Consider the following 17,577-nt stretch of genomic DNA (forward strand, 5'->3'; position numbering starts at 1 on the left):
GAGCTTGTCTAAAAAAATGTAGATAAATAAAGAGCTCTATTATTACTTTAGGCTGTTGTGGCTAATAGCTGCGCCCACTCTCAAGAATACGAAATCTAGAGAACATGGTGTTCCTCATCCCAGAGTGGCTGAAGGCTTTTATTGTGAGGCCTCCCAAAGTGCCTGTAGCAGCTAGACCTTTAAAAACATCTCAAATGTGTTATATTTTTGTTCTTTTTATGGGTAGAATTGCAGTGGTGGAAAGTATCTACATTCATTTACAAGGTCCTGTACTTAAGTACAACTTTGAGGTACTTTACATGAGTAATTCCATGTTCTGCTCCTTTGAAGTCATATTTCAGAGGAAAATCTTGCACTTCTAACTTAACTACATATAGTTTGTAACTTAAGTTACTTTGCACATTCAGATTCAAAATACAAAATATAATCAACAAATAAAGGGGGGAGAGACATTCTGCATGAGCATGTTTACTTTTGGTAATATAGGTAGATTTTTGATGCTAGTATTTTTGTACTTTTGCTTTATATGCATGGCTTTTTCTTGCGTTAGAGTATTTCTTAAATGTGGTACTTTTACTTACAGTACAAGGTCTGAGTATTTCTTCTACTTCTAAATAATGGAAATGTAGTATTGTGTAAGGCTGAATGTTTCCTGCTGCTTCTGACAGGACTGAGAAAGCCAAACAAACCCTTTCAAAATGGGGGGATACTTCTGTTTGGACTCATTATAACATAATTGCCTGTGGACGGCTAGACTGAGTGAACCTGGTACATTACACAATGATCCGTGACATGTTAAAGAAAAGGCCCATTATGCACAAAATCCATAACTGTACATGTACTTACAAGTGCCCTTATGGCTAATTTCCTTTTCCAAATAAACGGCTGGGATCCTTTTTCCAGGTACAAAGTTCAGCAACAGTCGGTAATTAAGATATAGTCATCTCTCACAGACAACTGTAGGTGCTTTTATTCTAACACACAGGGGTAAAAACATAACTAATATCTCACAGGTCACTGTAAATGTACAACCTGTTCAATAGCACCACCAAGAGGAGTGATGACATGCAGTAGTTTGCTGGACAAGTACAATATTGAGGTACTACTCACTACTACGTATTTCAAAGGGAAATATTGTACTTTTTACTCCACTACATTTACTGAAGACACGGAGGTCCCTTATTTTAAAGATACATACTTTATAGTACAAAAAGACACACGATCACTGTATAAAATATAATAGCCCTACATGGTTATGTGCACAAAATCTGCTTGTTGAATAATTTCAGTCCTAGTCTGAACGTTTTATTTTCTTAAAAAGATCTGCTAGTGCTGAAAGGATAGATAAATAAAACCTTTTATGTCAAAATGAGCTTTTTTCAAGAGTTGATTTACATTTCAAACAGTGCAGAGACAAACCCCCTTACTTATTTTGAGAAAATACATATCTAAAAAACAGCATTAAAAAGAGCCAGATTTTTTTCATGAGTATATTTACTTACGTAGTATTTTGAATGCATCGCCTTTACTCAAAACCGTATTTTCATAGTGTGATATAACTACTTTTAAGAAAGTAAAGAGAATACTTCTTCCACCACTGCTGCAGATCACACACACACAGCGAAGGTTGTTCCGAACATAAAAATATAAAACCAAATCCACAACTGAAGCAAGCTTTTTCCACTTTATTGACACAGAGATGCACAAATAATGTGGGTAATAAATGATTTCTGAGGCATGAAATTCTATTTGAAAATGTCGGCTGTGTGCCATTTGTACTCCCTTCTACGTGTGAAAAGGACATTTTAAACTTTGACATATGAATGAAATCTGCATGAGGAACAAAAAATGAGATCAGCAAGATTGACACTGTTGTTACAGAACATCCACCTATAGAGCCCCCTTCATTCTCTCTGTGTAGGTCAATTAAGAGCAGATCAACAAACACAAAGGGCATTTATGGCAATGTTAGTGCACAACGCATGATTAAAACATTTGCTTCATCTCCATCTTCAAAAATCGGGCTGACATCTTGATGCAAGTTAAATTGTATTCCCTTTGGACCTTTATGGCTGTGTGAAGTCAGTATGCAGTGGGATAGAGCTGAGCTGTGCGTGTGTGCGTGTGTGCGTGTGTGCGTGATCAAACCAATGAGATGCTCTGTGCAGTACAATGCCAATGCAGTGAGAAAGAGACAACCTGGATACAACTGAGGAGAGGACAGAGAGGAAAGTTGTAAACTTCTGTTACTTTACTCTGCATCAGCTAAACATAATCAAGACATTTGTACATTAAACTTCATTTGTGATCGGTAGTGCAACACTGCCACGTAGGAAAAATGCAGGTTTCACAAAGAAAAGATTTCCATAAATAATATTAAACTACATAAAACACAGGGGGAAAAAAAATGACTTCACAAGGCAAGACACATAACGGATGACAGATAATGCTATATTTCTTAAGGAATGCAACAAAACAAAAAAACGTTATGAGAAGTTTACAACAAATAGCAGTGTGACAGATGGGAGCTTGTGGACTGTCACTCGAGGAAACCTCATCACACACAAAAGAAAATCACTATCCAACCGCACACAGATTCTCAAGAGATGAGTGACATCTGCAGAAGAAGAGGAGTTGTCACATCTCAGTCCTCCAACCCCCCACCCAGGATGCTGTCGAAGGTAAAGGGCATGAACTTGAAGCCCTGGCCTGAGTAAAACTTGTTTTGGAACTCCACCCTGTAAAAAATAAATAAAAAGTTCCAATCAAAAAATATATTTAATATCCTTACAGAATAACACCAGCACATGGTGGTGATGGCAGTCCAGGTTAGGTAATGCTTAGCAGAGCAGTCGTAGCTGATATGACCCCTGCTTTTCATTCCACAGTGTTTACCCCACCTGAACACACCCATGTATACACCCATGTATACACCCCTGCTCCTGGACCCGGCCCTGGGCTCAGACACATAAGCCATACCTTTCTGGAAAAGGATCAGGCTCTATTTTTAACCAGTGCTAAGTGACGGCTGGATGACCTTTTAACTGAGGAGCCAGAAATACCTGCCGTTCCATAGTCTGTCTGGTGTAGGAGAGACGACGAGGAGGTGCTAGATGTTTTAAAAATATTACTGTACATAACTCCTGCACTTTTTCCTGGCAAAAATGATCAGGGATAATCCAGTCCCAAAATTCAGAGGCCATATTTATTTTAAGATAACTGATGCTGTGATTTCTCTGCATTTACTGTAAGCTAGTATATTAGTGTTAATGTTTTTCAGGTATCTCAGCAACTACAAGAACATCTGTAAACAGATGAGCACTTTGAAGGAGCTGTCCCCGATGTTCAATATAAAAGTGGTCTGGGATATCACACACACACACACACACACACACACACACACACACAGTCAAATACTGACTTCATTCTCTGCTCAGGACGCAACTATATTACTACACTATGTCTTTACATAGCAAAAAGTTGTTTACTGCTATATTAATGTTCTGAAAATTGAGTACAGCCCCTGTAAGATAGAGAGGCCAACATTTTTCTCCCTTTTCTTCTTGCAGACCTTAAATGTGGCATTGCATATATCACATTCTGATGCAATCATTAGAAATATTATCATATGTGTCTTTATATTAGCTGCTCCGCATTCAAAACTGCCCCTTAACTTCTCTGAAGGCCATTCAGTGAAAGTGAGTCCCCCAACATTCCTGTGTAAAGGATAATTATAGAGAAGAGTTACTGCAACACAGGCATGCTCTGTAAACGTGCCAGCGGATTACAAAGCCGGGATGACATTACGAGCAAAGCCGGACGTAGACATTAATGAGGAGACAACAAAAGCTCATCAGTGCCATGGCAAGAAGTCGTAGACCATTCTACACGCAGCACAAATTAAAAGCATAAGTCTCTGGAGCCAGATGTGTTCAAGGTCATAGGACAGGAAAGAGAGAGTGCACTGTCAAACTACAATTTGTTAACTTCTATTTGACTTTTGATTTTTAATCTATGCTGGATTTACCCCTTAAAGGGCTCATATTATGCTCATTTTCATAATTGTATTTAGAGGTTATATAATAATAGGGTTTCATGGTTTAATTTTAAAAAAACACCATATATTCGTTATCCCGCACATTGCTGCTGCTCCTCTTTTCACCCTGTGTGTTGAGCTCTCTGTTTTAGCTACTGAGTGAGGTATCTCTCTTCTGTACCATCTTTGTTGGGAGTCGCACATGCAAAGTAGCTAGGTTAGGACTACTAGCCAATCAGAAGCAGAGCATTAGGGCGTGCCATGCTAGCAGCTTGGCGAGCGTTATAACGTGTTACAAAGTGACCAACATTCGTCACGGAAGTAAAAGCTGGACTACAATAGAGCGGTTTGGAGCAGTGTTTTCTCTGAAAGATGGTAAGTCCCTTTGGGCTTTTTCACTTTGTAAGCATAGATAGATAGATAGATAGATAGATAGATAGATAGATAGATAGATAGATAAAAAATACAATAAAGGAAACAGAAAAGGCCAACAAGCATAATATAAGTACTTTCATTATTTTCTTTGCAATGCAGAGAAGAAGAAGCTGGTTCTGGTTCCTTGAATTGGAAGAAATAGGCTGAGTCCCATTTTGTGTATAATCACCTACACACAAAAGCAGTAGCATCAGTTTCTGTTCACCTGCAGATGGCACTATGGGTCAGTAGTTACAGACCTACAGTTATTTCGCATTAGTAAAGTCCTCCTCTTTTAAAATAGCAAATCCAGTGCACGGGAACTTAGTTTTGGATCACTGTTTTATTGTGAATACTGTAAAATGCTGGATAAGATGCTCATAGTTTTATACTAGAATATTAAAACAGAGGCTTTAATGCAATTTTTATGCCAACATTAACTTTAGCCTAAAAAAATGATTGAATTAATAAGCACTTTATTTCATAAAAGGCTCCAAAAATGTGACACATATGAAACTGAGACCAAAGTTAATATTAAGGAGAGAACAAAAGAAAGCATATGAAGAAACATACAAAACAAATGCCACAATAAAACAACAACTTACCAGTGCAGTCGCAGTGCATGCAAGAAGGCTGACAAGCCCTCCATTATGAGAAGAATGGCAACAGTGAGAATAGAAAAGAAGAAAAAGACTATGGTCAGAACGAAGAAACCTCCAAAGCTGCTGCTAGAAAGGCCAATGTGCATCACCATGGACCACAGCACCTCCGACAACTCTGTGCATTGGACAAAGACAGAACAGAGATAAGAGTGCATGCATTAGATGTCTACTTCTCTTAACAAATGTGCGTATATTGTTGTGTTCATCTAGTATTTAATTAACAAATTATTTGAATTAGGTTAATAATCTGATATTTAATAAAAAAAAAGTAGGGAAAGTGGGACTTACGTGCATGAGCCAGGCTGAGGGCCCAAAGCCTCAGATAGGAGGCGGTGTTGGAGATACAGCCCAGGCAGTACTCTATGGTGTGGATCGCCTGATGCACTGCCACATCCCCGAAGTTAAACTGCGGCACAGAGACAGAACATCAAAAACGTAGCTGCACGTCAGCATCAATCTCTAGAAATCAGCATCTCTACGACAGGTCCTGGGGTCCACATGGGAGGAGTCTGGTTCATTGTGTGTGCAATATTATAATATACAGGTTATTGATAGGACAGCCATTTGCCCCTGTAGATCAGCAAAGCCCCTTAAATTAGAAGAGATACACCGTTGTCTTAGGACCCTGTGAACCCAAAGTATCAGCAGCCCTGCTGATCCCTCATGCACACAACACCGGGACTGTAAGGATACACTGGCCTACTGGCGCCCACTGCATGAGGAATCCCAGCAACCCCCGTTTCAACAAGTGACTCCTGGAACACACCGACCAACTAACACTTGCACACACACAAACACACTTATACACACACACACACAGCTAAGAGAGCAGCCAGCAATGGTTGACAGCTCAAGTAGACAAAGCGAGGGGCAGGAAAACAGAATTTCTAGACATGCACTGTGACAGCGGGGGATAGATGGCAGGGTGAAGGTGCAGCGTAAGCTCCTGTCCTACCTCTTCCTCCTCGTGGGCCTTGACAGCAGGTGACAAAAGGCAACGCTTGGTTATTGGCAGCACACACACAGATCGACAGACAGACAGACATCAGTAAACAGGAAAGTAACAAGAGAAGTTAGTTACTAACTTAAAAAAAAAAGAAAAAAAGAAAGAGGGTTAGCATTACAGGATGACAAGACTCTGCTCACATGTGCAGCCAGGGCATTTTTGAATTAAATTAGGGAATATAACAGTTTCACATCACAGCTCTTCAGGATGTGAAGCAAAACAACCGGACTGGTCTTATTATTTCACAAGAAGTTAAATTAGCCTGGATGGATTTGACAAGCAGCTGACAAATGTCGACGAAAGAAGAAAACAATAAAGTAAACATTTCCTTCATCCATAAGTGATGTTTTTTGCATTGCCACAGTGGAAATGGAAACATGAGGTATCGCTTTCTGTTCCCAACTGTGGCTGAGTGACTGAATTATTCAAATATGTGAGTAGGTCATATAACAACACCCCACTGCCACACTGCCGTTTTTTCCAGCTTTGGTCAGGTGGAAGACGGCGTTAGACAGGGACATGTCTCTTACCTCAGGCTCCTCCTCAGTGTCCTGTGAGAGCTGGTCATGCTGGATGATTTCAGCCTCATCCTCAGTGGGCCCGTTGCCTACTCTGATCCCTCCAAAGTTAGCTGTACCCTGACATAGAAGAGGGGTAAAAATAACAGCATTAAAAAAGGGATTATAATTGAGATGCAATATTTTATTTTACGTGAACCCAATTCCTCTATCTTACCAGGTTTTTCCGCCACAAATACTGTCTCCGGAGAACTAGAGTTTTCACTATTAACATACAGGGGACACAAGCCAAGGCGATTACCACCAAGAGTGATTGTATGGCCATCTACATGGAGAAGAGACAGAAAAACACCACATGGGGACAATTAGCATGCTTTGGTTTATTTTAGGACAAAGTGATATGTGTATGCAGCTACCAAGTGTCTGACCTGTCCTCTATAGAGAGGTTGGTTACTGGGGTCGTTGTAGTTGAAGAGGAACATGTTGATAAAGGCAATGAGGAGACTGGGAGCACCCTTGGATATGCGTGCATCGTATGTGAGCCACTTATAAAAGATCAGAATGACTAGGTAACCAAACAGACTGGCCATGAAGACAATCTCAGGAATGAATCCCAAGTAGATATTCAGTGGCTTCTTGAAATACCTGCAGAGAACCACAAACAATCACTTTGAACATGTGTGCATAACTGCCAATGGTGACAAAGAGACAGAAATACAACAAGAAATTGAGGCATAAATGTTAAATGATAATCTCACAGGTGGTTGAAGAGACTAAGTGAGACTCCAAAGAGCATGTGGATGACTCCCAGGATAACAGACATCTTCATCTTGAAGGAGTTCAGGAATGTCAGCTTGTTGGTGGCAATGTTCCATATCTGAAATATAAGCATATCAAAAGATGGTGAGTGCTGAACCGGCTAAAAACAAAACAAAAAACAAATCAATCAAATTTCAAATTTTTTTTAACAGTATTCTTTAATAATTAATGTTCAATATCTTTATATTGTGAGTGCCCTTTATACTTTATATTAAAAGTGTAAATTATTTACCAAGACATGGTTTCCAATCGTGTAAAAAGGAACAACTGAGCTGGTTTGTACTTAGCAGAATAAAGAGAATACAAAGAAAAATAATTCACCGGATCAATGCCAATGGGGTACGGCCCTTTGAACACTCCTTCTATCATCGGGTCCAACTGCAAAACTTTATTGCCTTCCAATGTATCAAACCTGTACAGGTTGAGAACACCGATCAGTTTTGAGACTTGAATTACTGCACATCTACAGCAGTCACTGAGTTAAAGCTCCGGTCGGTGCTTGACACTTACGTCCAGTTGGCCCCTAGCCGAGAGTCGAACATGGGCCTGACGCTCCAGCCCGACCCAAACACATTGAGGGACTTGGAGAAGCAGTCATTATAAATGATCCCAGTGTAGACTGAGAAGATTCCCATCAGCAGGATGATGTAGCGCCCTGCAAACACCATGCTGAACATCTGCCACAGAACAAGCAATGAGTGAGAGAAGTACGTTTCAACAAGAGAAGCTGCATTTCTACAATATTAAACATCAATCCACAGAAGCACAATGCCTTGTACAGCTGTGGGTCTGGTGAATCACCAGTAAGGATGGTGTCGGGTTGATGAGATGGCCATGATGGGATCCATACCTCATTATCGTTCTTCTGGGCCATCAGCCTGTTCTCTCTCAACACAAGGTACAGGGCAGCACAGGTCATGAGCACCCCGTGGCCCAGGTCACCAAACATAACCGCAAAAAGGAAGGGGAAGGTGATGATGGTGTATGGCGCTGGAGACAAGGAGGTAGGGAGGCAGGAATCACATGAGGGTGGTGCGGCAGTTGAAACAATGATAGACAGCATGTTCAAACAAGGTGATAATGGGTGATGAGACAGAGTAGGCACCACACCTTTCAGTGACTGCAGTTTAATACTACAGGCAGCTGGGTAAACAGACTGTAATACAAAATGTATAATTGCCTTACAACACACAATAACACGGATGGTAATGACAGAGGTCCAAGGTATGTACAGAAAAGAGTGTAACCTATTCGTACCTGGGTTAATCTCACGGTAGCTGCCAATTCCATAGGCATCCACAATGTTTTGAAAGCCTGAAGTGAACTTGTTTGTCTTGTTATAGGTGGGTGGCGTCTGCTTGGATTGCATTCTATTGAGGATGGAAGGCACAGTGGAGCCGCTCTTTTCCTAAAGCGCAGAACACAATGTCATGCAACACAAGATTATGATCTGAACTACTACAACATTTTAACCATGCAACCACCCTGACACTGATCCTCATCTTTCCAAGAACGAGATCATGTGCCCCCCACATGGATGCTGAAAGCTAAGCGTACACAAGGTATTGTCGTATGATTGAGGGTTTCACAGACCACCCCTACTCTGAGTTGACACCACTGTACTTCCTTAAAATCTGGTTTTAATAAACTGCTAAAACAATTAGGAAATCTTAGCTGAGTTTACAAAGGCTGCCAGGACAACTTTGCAGAAAGATGGAAGTAGTGGTACAGATGAGATCTTGATACAGTACACCATGGCCTTTATGTTTCAAGTCTGGCAGAATAAATACAACTGAGAGATAAATTGAGTCCCCGCCCACGACTACCATGATGGAAATTTGTTGCAGTCAGCATAGTTTTTGGTTTATTTAAAAACATTTGTATATTAGTGTTTTTTTTTTAAAAACTCTATTCACTTCTTGTCTTGAGGAACTTGCATGTTTTGTAAGATCCTGTTGTTGGGACTACGCAGTTAAAAAAACACAGCACAGTGTCACAGTGAATATAGTGATTCATTTGAGTATGCACAAAAGCTGAAGTATGCTGCAAATACCCAGTTTGCACTGACATAGTTTAGACCGGTTTGTCTCAAACGGATTCTGCTACATTGAATATATGACCATGTAATTTTGAACCAGAGTCTACTTATATAAGAATAAGAATCAGTTACTCACCGTCCCCCTGCGCAGGGCAAACTGGATGGAGTCCATGTCGGAGACAGAACACCACACCTCAGCAATCAGACACTTCTGAGTGACATCAATGTTGCAGAGGTTGAGGGTGTGGTAGATGGCCTTCATCTTCCTCACCTTGATGAACCACACTCGGGCTGTCTTGGCTGCGGCCTGCAGGACCCTCTGCCTGTGATCCTCGGTCTGGTTCAGCACCTTTAGACAGAGACAATACACTAATGAAATACACAGTGTGTACAGTAGAAGTGTTATTCATGATTTATGACTTTGTACCACATTTTGTGTAATCTGTCTCATGGTGTTGGTCCATAAAACCATTGCTATTACTGCGTATTTTGACTCTTATATAAAAATAAAAAATAAAAAAACGCTTTTAGTCACACTGAGGTTTTTCTGGTTAAAACTAGTGGAAATATAATGACCACAACATTTAGAAAATGCTTCTTAAAATAGCAGCGATGAATCGTGAATTTCTTAATATTCATAAACAAGTTTTACATTTACTGGCGTTATCAGTGAACTGTAAATCAGCGGGCTGTCTAATCCATTAGGTTTTCCTGAAAGAGATACAGGATATTCCCAGGTATGCTGCTGTATGCTTTTTGCTGCTCTCACATTTAAAGCCAAGTCCCATGATCAGCAAATAGCAGGATATCTAAGCGCTGTGCTGTCTGCCTACAGGCACAGTCTCGCCTGCAGTCTGGAGGCTTAATAGCCCACACATAGCTGATTGCTTTCCAAATAGCTTAACATTCTTCATCAACCACGCCAGCCTGTCATTTAGCTCTCATGCCCACTTAGCGAAAAGCACAAAACTCAATCCACAAACGCCAAGATCCACATTCCCTGCTATGCAGAGCCGTAAGAGGATATCAAATGGGATGCATGTCAAATCTCAAGTATCTGTCTCGTGCAAGCAGCTTCTGTGGCAAATGCCAATGTTCCTATAATATCCAAGTACATGACAACTTCATCAAAGTTGACACAGCTGGCTGACTGAAGTAACATGAGGGAGATTCACTTCTAACAGACTGCAGCGAGTAAAAAAAAAATTGGATTATGTTGATGTGCGAGTCTGTGTGCTATGATGCAAAACACCCATATGGGCGGATGTGTCATCATATGACAAAGATACAAGACGGTTATCATTTTCAAAGTCAAAGGAAGGGAGGATTCCCTGTGGCCCTACCTTGCACTATATAACAAATAACTGAGGACTATTTCAACATTGCAGGCACAATAACAACATAGTAATGGAAAGATTCTGATTGATGGCGGACATTTCTCTGGGAGGAAGCTAGAGAAAGTTGACGTGTTGATCAGCAGTGGCAAAAAAAGAATGAGGACTTTTTTTTTTCCAAACTGAACTGCACATTTTCCTAGGATACGCATTGTAATAAAAACATGCTATGTCGTGAAGAAATGAAGAGATCTGAAGCCATGGCATATAAGTCTTACAAAAGTAGGAAGGAAGCAGAGTCATCCCCTCACTATTGGCACATTTACAGTACATTGTATCTGTCAAAAGAGTGAGTGAGATGGGTCTCCCTGATATTATAGTCATTTAAAGAGCAGTTTGGATTGCCTTCAACCTCCTCACACATTCAGTGGCAACTGAAGGAAAAAAAGAGAAAATAGCTCATTTATAGGCCCACAAATCTTATATCACTGCAAATGTTTATTTTATAAAAAGGTGACATTTGTGCAATATAACATACTATATATGTACATATGTGTCTTACAACACAGACAGGAAGCTAAGTATGACCTGTAAAGAACAGATGTGTTAGATGCCTAATGAAATTTCTTCTAACACTTTGCAGTGAATTTCTGAAAGAAAACTTGCTGACCAAGCAGAAACAAAAACCAGAACTATACAGTTTAAGTGTGTGTTTTTGTGCGGGTCAGTGTTAATGAGTGGTAATGTAGCTGATTTTGCAGCCAGTGTGTTTACCATTTGCAGGTCATCAATACGTGCATTCACCCCTGCCAGCATCTCTTTCCTCTCCTGGGGTGTTTCTGGACACGGGTACAAGGTTGCTCTGAACCTGAAGGTGGATGAAGAAGAAGAAGCGCACATGAGGATCTGTTGGCCAAGAACACTTCTTAAACATTTTACAAACATTGGCCAGTCACTTACCCTTCACAGATCTTCTTGACTCTATTCTTAAGCTGGTCTCCCTGGAAGAAGATGATGAAGACAGTCTTGTGGACCTGGTCTCCCTGTGGAAACATCATACAGTTTGGACTTTAGTTAAAAAAATTAAAAAAATAAAACCGGCATTAACATCTGAACAACTTCAAGGGACATCAGTGCTTAAACAGTACTGACGGAAGTCGGGTCCTCCAGGGGATCTTCAATGTCTGCCTGCCTCAGGAACACATTTCCTCTGCAAACTCTCCACAACATCCTCTCAAATGTGGGAATACGTTCCCTGCCAATGACTCCGGCCACAAATCTATAACAGATGGAAAAATGCAGTCACCGGTGTTGTTGGTTACCTAGTCTAGTAGGAATAACACTTCATGAGCTTTATGAGATAGGCCCTTTGTAGAAATAGGCTTAAAGTTCAGGAAACTTATGATTCACAAATGCTAATTGCAATGTCTCCCATTTCATGGCGTCAACAAGTTATAATAATGATTGTGTTTCATAAATCTTTTTTTTTTCCCATTCATAAACTGTACATAGATAATTGTTATGTTTTAAAGCCTGGGTCGTGACTTCTGCATGAACAACTGAAAGAGGCCTTATGTGAATGCTAAGCAACCTTAAAGCATGCTCAACAACATATCAAATCAAAGGTTAACAACCTCTGCTATAATTCCTTTCAGTGAAACGAGAAAAAAAAACAAAGTCCACCCCAAAGGGACTTACCATCTTCCAGAGAAAACACTGTTCACAAACAGCTCTATTGTAGTCTAGCCTTTGCTTCCGTGACAACGTGCGTCACTTTGTAACACACGTTATAATTCTCGCCTAGCTGCTAGTGTGGCACTCCCTCATAATCTGCAACTGACTAGCTAGCAGTACTTACTTCACATGTGCAACACCCAACAAAGACAGAACAGAAGTGAGATGCCTCACTCTGTAGCTAAAGCAGAGAGCTCAAAACACAGGGTGAAAAGAGGAGCTACAACAATAGTGTGTGGTGTTTTCTGAAAATTAAACCACATAAACCTATTCTGGTAAAACATCTAAATACAATTATGAACCTGAAAATGAGCCTAATATGAGCACTTTAAGGGATCACATTGAAAACATTGACAAATGTCTACACGGACGGGAATTACATTTGTGATTGTGAGTAGATTTTCGCTTTAAGTGACCTTAGTTGCCTGACTAAGCTGGACAGGCTGAGCTAGTGTGTGGGAGGTGATTGGCTAGCTGTAACACTGGTTTTGGACACAGATGGCAGAAGTGCTGAGAATGGAAATCTCCAAGAAAAGCTTAATCCTTTTGAATGAGGGAAGACCACAAAAACAAACTCACCCCAGTCTGAGAGCAGCCACTCGAGTAGGCTCATTGGGATCCACGAGGGTGGATGACTCCTCCATTACACTGGGATCCTCCATCTGCATGAGAGTCAGTTAATTAATAGCCATTATCATTACTGTCACTGCATTTCCATATATGCATCCTTGTGAACACTGCCTTTAGAAAACTTCTCAGACAATGTATTTACATGGGTGTTAAGATTTGGACAGGGGAGAGACGAAGAGCCAGGGCCAGTGTTTGTTTTTAGCGTAGACAGTGACTTTCTCCAGTTAATGGCTAAACAGCTGTGTATTTGGCTCAATGATTCACCTTAATTAAAGTCCATAACAACTTGTAAAAGATGACTTAACATTATAAGTCAACACAGTTTTGCTTGTGAAAGCAATGAAGTGGAACTGATGTTGAGCAAAGGTGGCCAAGCAAGGATTTGCCCCGGAAAACAAATAGTAAATACAGAATAAAATCTGTGCAAAGTATTATATCACAGTGGAATTAAAGAGTATGAACTAATGTGACTGTCTAGTGTAAACGGGCCAAGGCCATGTGAGCAACTATAAGACGATCACGAGTCAAACACCTGGCAATAAATGTTCCATTGTGTGTGTGTGTGTGTGTGTACAGCTTATGAGCAGTAAAAACATTCTTTTTCTTGCCCATTGCTACAGTGAATACATTGAAAAATTCTATTAATACGTACAAAATATTTCATTTGTTAGTGGTGTTAGATGTTCTAACCATGGTGATAAGCAATTCTAAAATAAAATAACGTTCTACTTGTCTTTCAGGCTACCACGATGTTGGTAAAACAAAAAGTCCTGAGCAAGGTGTTTTTGAAAGGCCTGCGTGCACAATTCAAGCTGACCTCATCAAAAAACTGCTGCGTGCGACGCAGGATGTGCTTGAGCTCTGTCAGTTCCAGGAAGTTCTTCTTCAGGGCTTCTTGGTTAGTGTTTATTTCCTTCAGCTCATTCTCGAGCTTCTCAAATGCAGCCTGTGGAGCGACATACAGAGGGGTCAGCAGAGGGAAGCAGTAGATGATAGAGCTGACTGTTTATTTGAGAGAGAGAGAGAGAGAGAGAGAGAGAGAGAGAGAGAGAGAGAGCACTCACCTCCAGGTCGATCATGTCCCTTGGGAAGGGGACTTCAGGGTTTTCTCCTGTGTCAACCATTGGGATGTTGGCCTTTTTTATTTCTTTCTCCACAAATCCTGTGAGAGAGAAGAAGTAGCATGTAGTTATTTATGCTGGATTAAGAATCACCCCACTACTCTTTGTAGGGCCCTGCTATTGGTCTTTAAAAAGAGTGGAATTGAAATAAAAAGGTTTTGGTTTTGAGGAGACGGAGTGGCACCACTGTTCACTCCTCCTGTAAAGGCAGAGGCAGCTCCGGCACCAAATTTCCAAGCTGACTTACTCAGTTTGCGATCCATCTCCTCGCAACGCCGCACTTCATTGACAAACTTCCGTTGGAACACATTCACATCAGGATTTAGCTGAAAAAAATAAATTAAAAATAACATACGTGAGGGTCAAGCAATAAAACATGTTTAACTTTTTTTTTTTAAATGTGCATCAGTATCATTTGTGAAATTAAAATGGGTGATAACTAACATACATCAGCAACCTAAGCTGCTCCAATTTCAATAATTTATTGTTGTGCTCAAATTCTGCATACTTATCTATTGAATACCCTAGCATTAATAAGGTCTTTTTAATTAGCAATGAAGTCTTTTAAGAAGTGTAAAGAAAAAAAAACAAATTTTCTAAACATTTGAATATGTTTTAAACTGGTGGAGGATGTATAATTTGATATAAATGAGAGAGATACCACTGTGGATGCACACAGACCATCCTAAATTTCAGCACAAAGATTCCCTCAGGGCTTGTCAGGAATGGGCTTTCTCATGTGTGGAATGAAGGGTCAGCTGTGAGCGCATGATGAACATGACGCTGAAGGCATGCACTTTCTCAGCAGATGACACTGCAGGATTTCTTCACCTCGCAATAGGCCTGCACGATTAATTGTTGCGCTGCAATGCTCTCGCTTCTTTTCATTTAAGCCAATATGCTTACCAACTTTTGGTGATGCGCAATGTGCTATAGGTGCCAATTTGTTTTGTTTTGTCATGGTTCATGTGTGCAATAATCACTACACTTTGTGAGAAAAAAAAAAATCGTGGCAGAGAATCGTGATATCAATTCTAAACTAAAAAAATCGTGATTCATGTTTTTTCCCCTGAATCGTGCAGGTCTACTGAACACCCTTTACACAACAGGTAACAGTTTTGGAGAGCAAATTTTCAGTTGCTAGAAAAGAACCACAACAGAATCAGGAGATAATAAAGCAATCCCGATTTGAAGGACAGCAGCATGACAGAGGACTTACATCACGAAACTGCACCATCCCGATCTCTCCTAGTTCACTGACACAACAGTAGGCCGCTTCTGACTGGAGGAAGAGCTGAGCCAGCGTCATTTCTTCACTTCTGAAGAGTTCCCCCATGTTGCTGAAGGATGTGAGGGCTCGGCACCGTTAAAAATCAACCAGAACCTCTAGAAACTGAACATTGACAATGTCCATTAGTCCTACTCAATGAGAGAAAACCTCTGACAAAACACAAAGGATCTGATAAGTTTTACATTAATTACTTTTCTCTGCATGGCACACTAGTGTCAACATCACTAATGGTAGAAGCCTGTATCAGGAGTGTGTTAATTTAGCACAAGTGTGAGAAGGATGCAGGCATGGAGAAAAGAAGAAAAGATCAGCTTGCCCTCATGCTGATCTCATGATCGCTGCAGGAATGTGGGTGAAATAGTTTGCTATGAACCATAACAATATAGGGGACTTATAAGTGGCTAGAATTTCTATTGTGGATGCAAAACATAATGTAATCGTTAATGTCGTTGAATGCAGTTTATGTAATATCTATTATTTAACAATAAAAAGGTGAGGATTTTCTTAGAATAATTCAGCTAAGCAGCCTGAAAGTGTAAAATGACCACAGGGCTTATCTGTGGATTACATGGCATCATGTGACCAGTAGCTCTAGTAAGCCTCAATACTCCCACTGCCTCGCCGCAAAGGGCGCTTTAAATGATTTAAAACAGAAAAACAGGTTTGCTTAACCACATAAAAATTGACTAAACTAACGTTGCACAACGTTTACTCAAGACAACCCATATGTAGCTCGTCAAATAACAAATCGGCCAGATATTGTTCCCCGACTACTGCAGCCTCACCTGTCAAAGCTGATAGCTAGCGTCAATGGCTAACCAAGTTAACATGTCACCGTCACAGCTACCTGGATAGCGATCTACCAAAACTATTCCCATCATATAACGTTAACGCAATAACGTAGCTAGCCACACAACCATAACATTGGCAAACGTTGATTTGCTAGTTAGCGTTAACTTTGACAAAAGAATATTAGTTGACGGGTGCTAGTCTGATTAGTGTTGGTTTAAATTGTAACTTCAATGTCAAGAGCAAGATCACGTTAAACAACAGACTACTAACTATAGTGAGGTTAATATACTTCTCTGACATCAGGTTGTAAGTTAGCGTTAGCTCACTTAGATAAGCTCAGTTTGCAACTAACGTTATATGTGAGGCTAATTAGAGAACTAAAGCCAGTTTAGCGCACCTGTTGTTCAATATTTAACTTAGCCCACAATAAAGCTAATAACGCTACGGTAGTTTAAATAATATCAACTCTCAAGTACCGTATAATTAAGTAACTGTGTACTTACTGTTTAAGTGGAGGGCTCTCCTCCTCGGTTCTCTTCCTTCTAGTTTCCTCTTTGCTGTTAAAACTTGTCGTTAGTTTGCAGCTGACAGCTCTTCTTCTTCTTCTTCTTCTTCTTCTTCTTCTTCTTCTTCTTCTTCTTCTTCGAGGTTTAGGGCAGTTTACATCCTTAACGCTGCATTACTGCCACCTTCTGGATATAGTCTTCCTAAATGTCCATTCAATTTAAATTGAACAATATTATTATTCTTAACATTAATATTACTCTTAATATTAATATTAATATTAAGATTAATAATTAGTTGATTAGCTCTAATAACACCAAATAGCAATTGTCTGCCCTCCATACTCTAATATACCTTTTACAAAGGTCTCACTTAACTCATTTTTCGATTATCGTGTGATCATCTCATATTTTTTTGCATGTTACAAAAATGCTCCGCCGTCTATTTTTCATGATACTCAGTTTGCTTGTTGTTAGGCTACTTGGTTCGTCCCCCTACGTTCTACTACTCTTTATTTTGGTGTGTGTGGAGATGTATATCGCCCTTCCCAGATTGGCGTTTTCCCATCACATGCCATTACATGGTACCTGCTCGACTCGCCTCTACTCGTCTTTTTTGGTTTTCCATTATGAAAACAGGTACTTTTTTAGTATTAGCATTCCATAATTTTTTTTGTGC

The 17,577-nt window shown here is 40.2% G+C and overlaps 1 protein-coding gene across 4 annotated transcripts; it reads right to left on the reverse strand.

Moving 5' to 3' along the window:
- Positions 1-1,672: 1,672 nt before the first annotated feature.
- Positions 1,673-17,074, reverse strand: atp6v0a1a (ATPase H+ transporting V0 subunit a1a). Of its 4 annotated transcripts, none has more exons than XM_032536471.1 (22): positions 16,899-17,074; positions 15,532-15,705; positions 14,560-14,638; positions 14,256-14,353; positions 14,009-14,137; positions 13,141-13,223; positions 11,980-12,106; positions 11,788-11,870; positions 11,602-11,695; positions 9,630-9,842; positions 8,713-8,863; positions 8,306-8,445; positions 7,966-8,132; positions 7,777-7,867; positions 7,395-7,513; positions 7,065-7,281; positions 6,854-6,961; positions 6,649-6,756; positions 6,068-6,085; positions 5,401-5,518; positions 5,056-5,227; positions 1,673-2,738 (listed from the first exon to the last, which is right to left on the reverse strand). In XM_032536471.1, exons 2-22 carry the CDS (start codon positions 15,646-15,648, stop codon positions 2,645-2,647), a joined length of 2,526 nt encoding a protein of 841 aa, XP_032392362.1. In that variant the 5' UTR covers positions 15,649-15,705; positions 16,899-17,074; the 3' UTR covers positions 1,673-2,644. The 4 variants fall into 4 exon arrangements, with proteins under 4 accessions (XP_032392362.1, XP_032392359.1, XP_032392360.1 ...); XM_032536468.1 differs by having other exon boundaries at positions 6,068-6,112; XM_032536469.1 differs by having other exon boundaries at positions 6,068-6,112; positions 15,532-15,698; positions 16,899-16,981.
- Positions 17,075-17,577: the final 503 nt, after the last annotated feature.

This window comes from Etheostoma spectabile, chromosome 15 (assembly GCF_008692095.1).
Source record: "Etheostoma spectabile isolate EspeVRDwgs_2016 chromosome 15, UIUC_Espe_1.0, whole genome shotgun sequence".
NCBI lineage: Eukaryota > Metazoa > Chordata > Actinopteri > Perciformes > Percidae > Etheostoma > Etheostoma spectabile.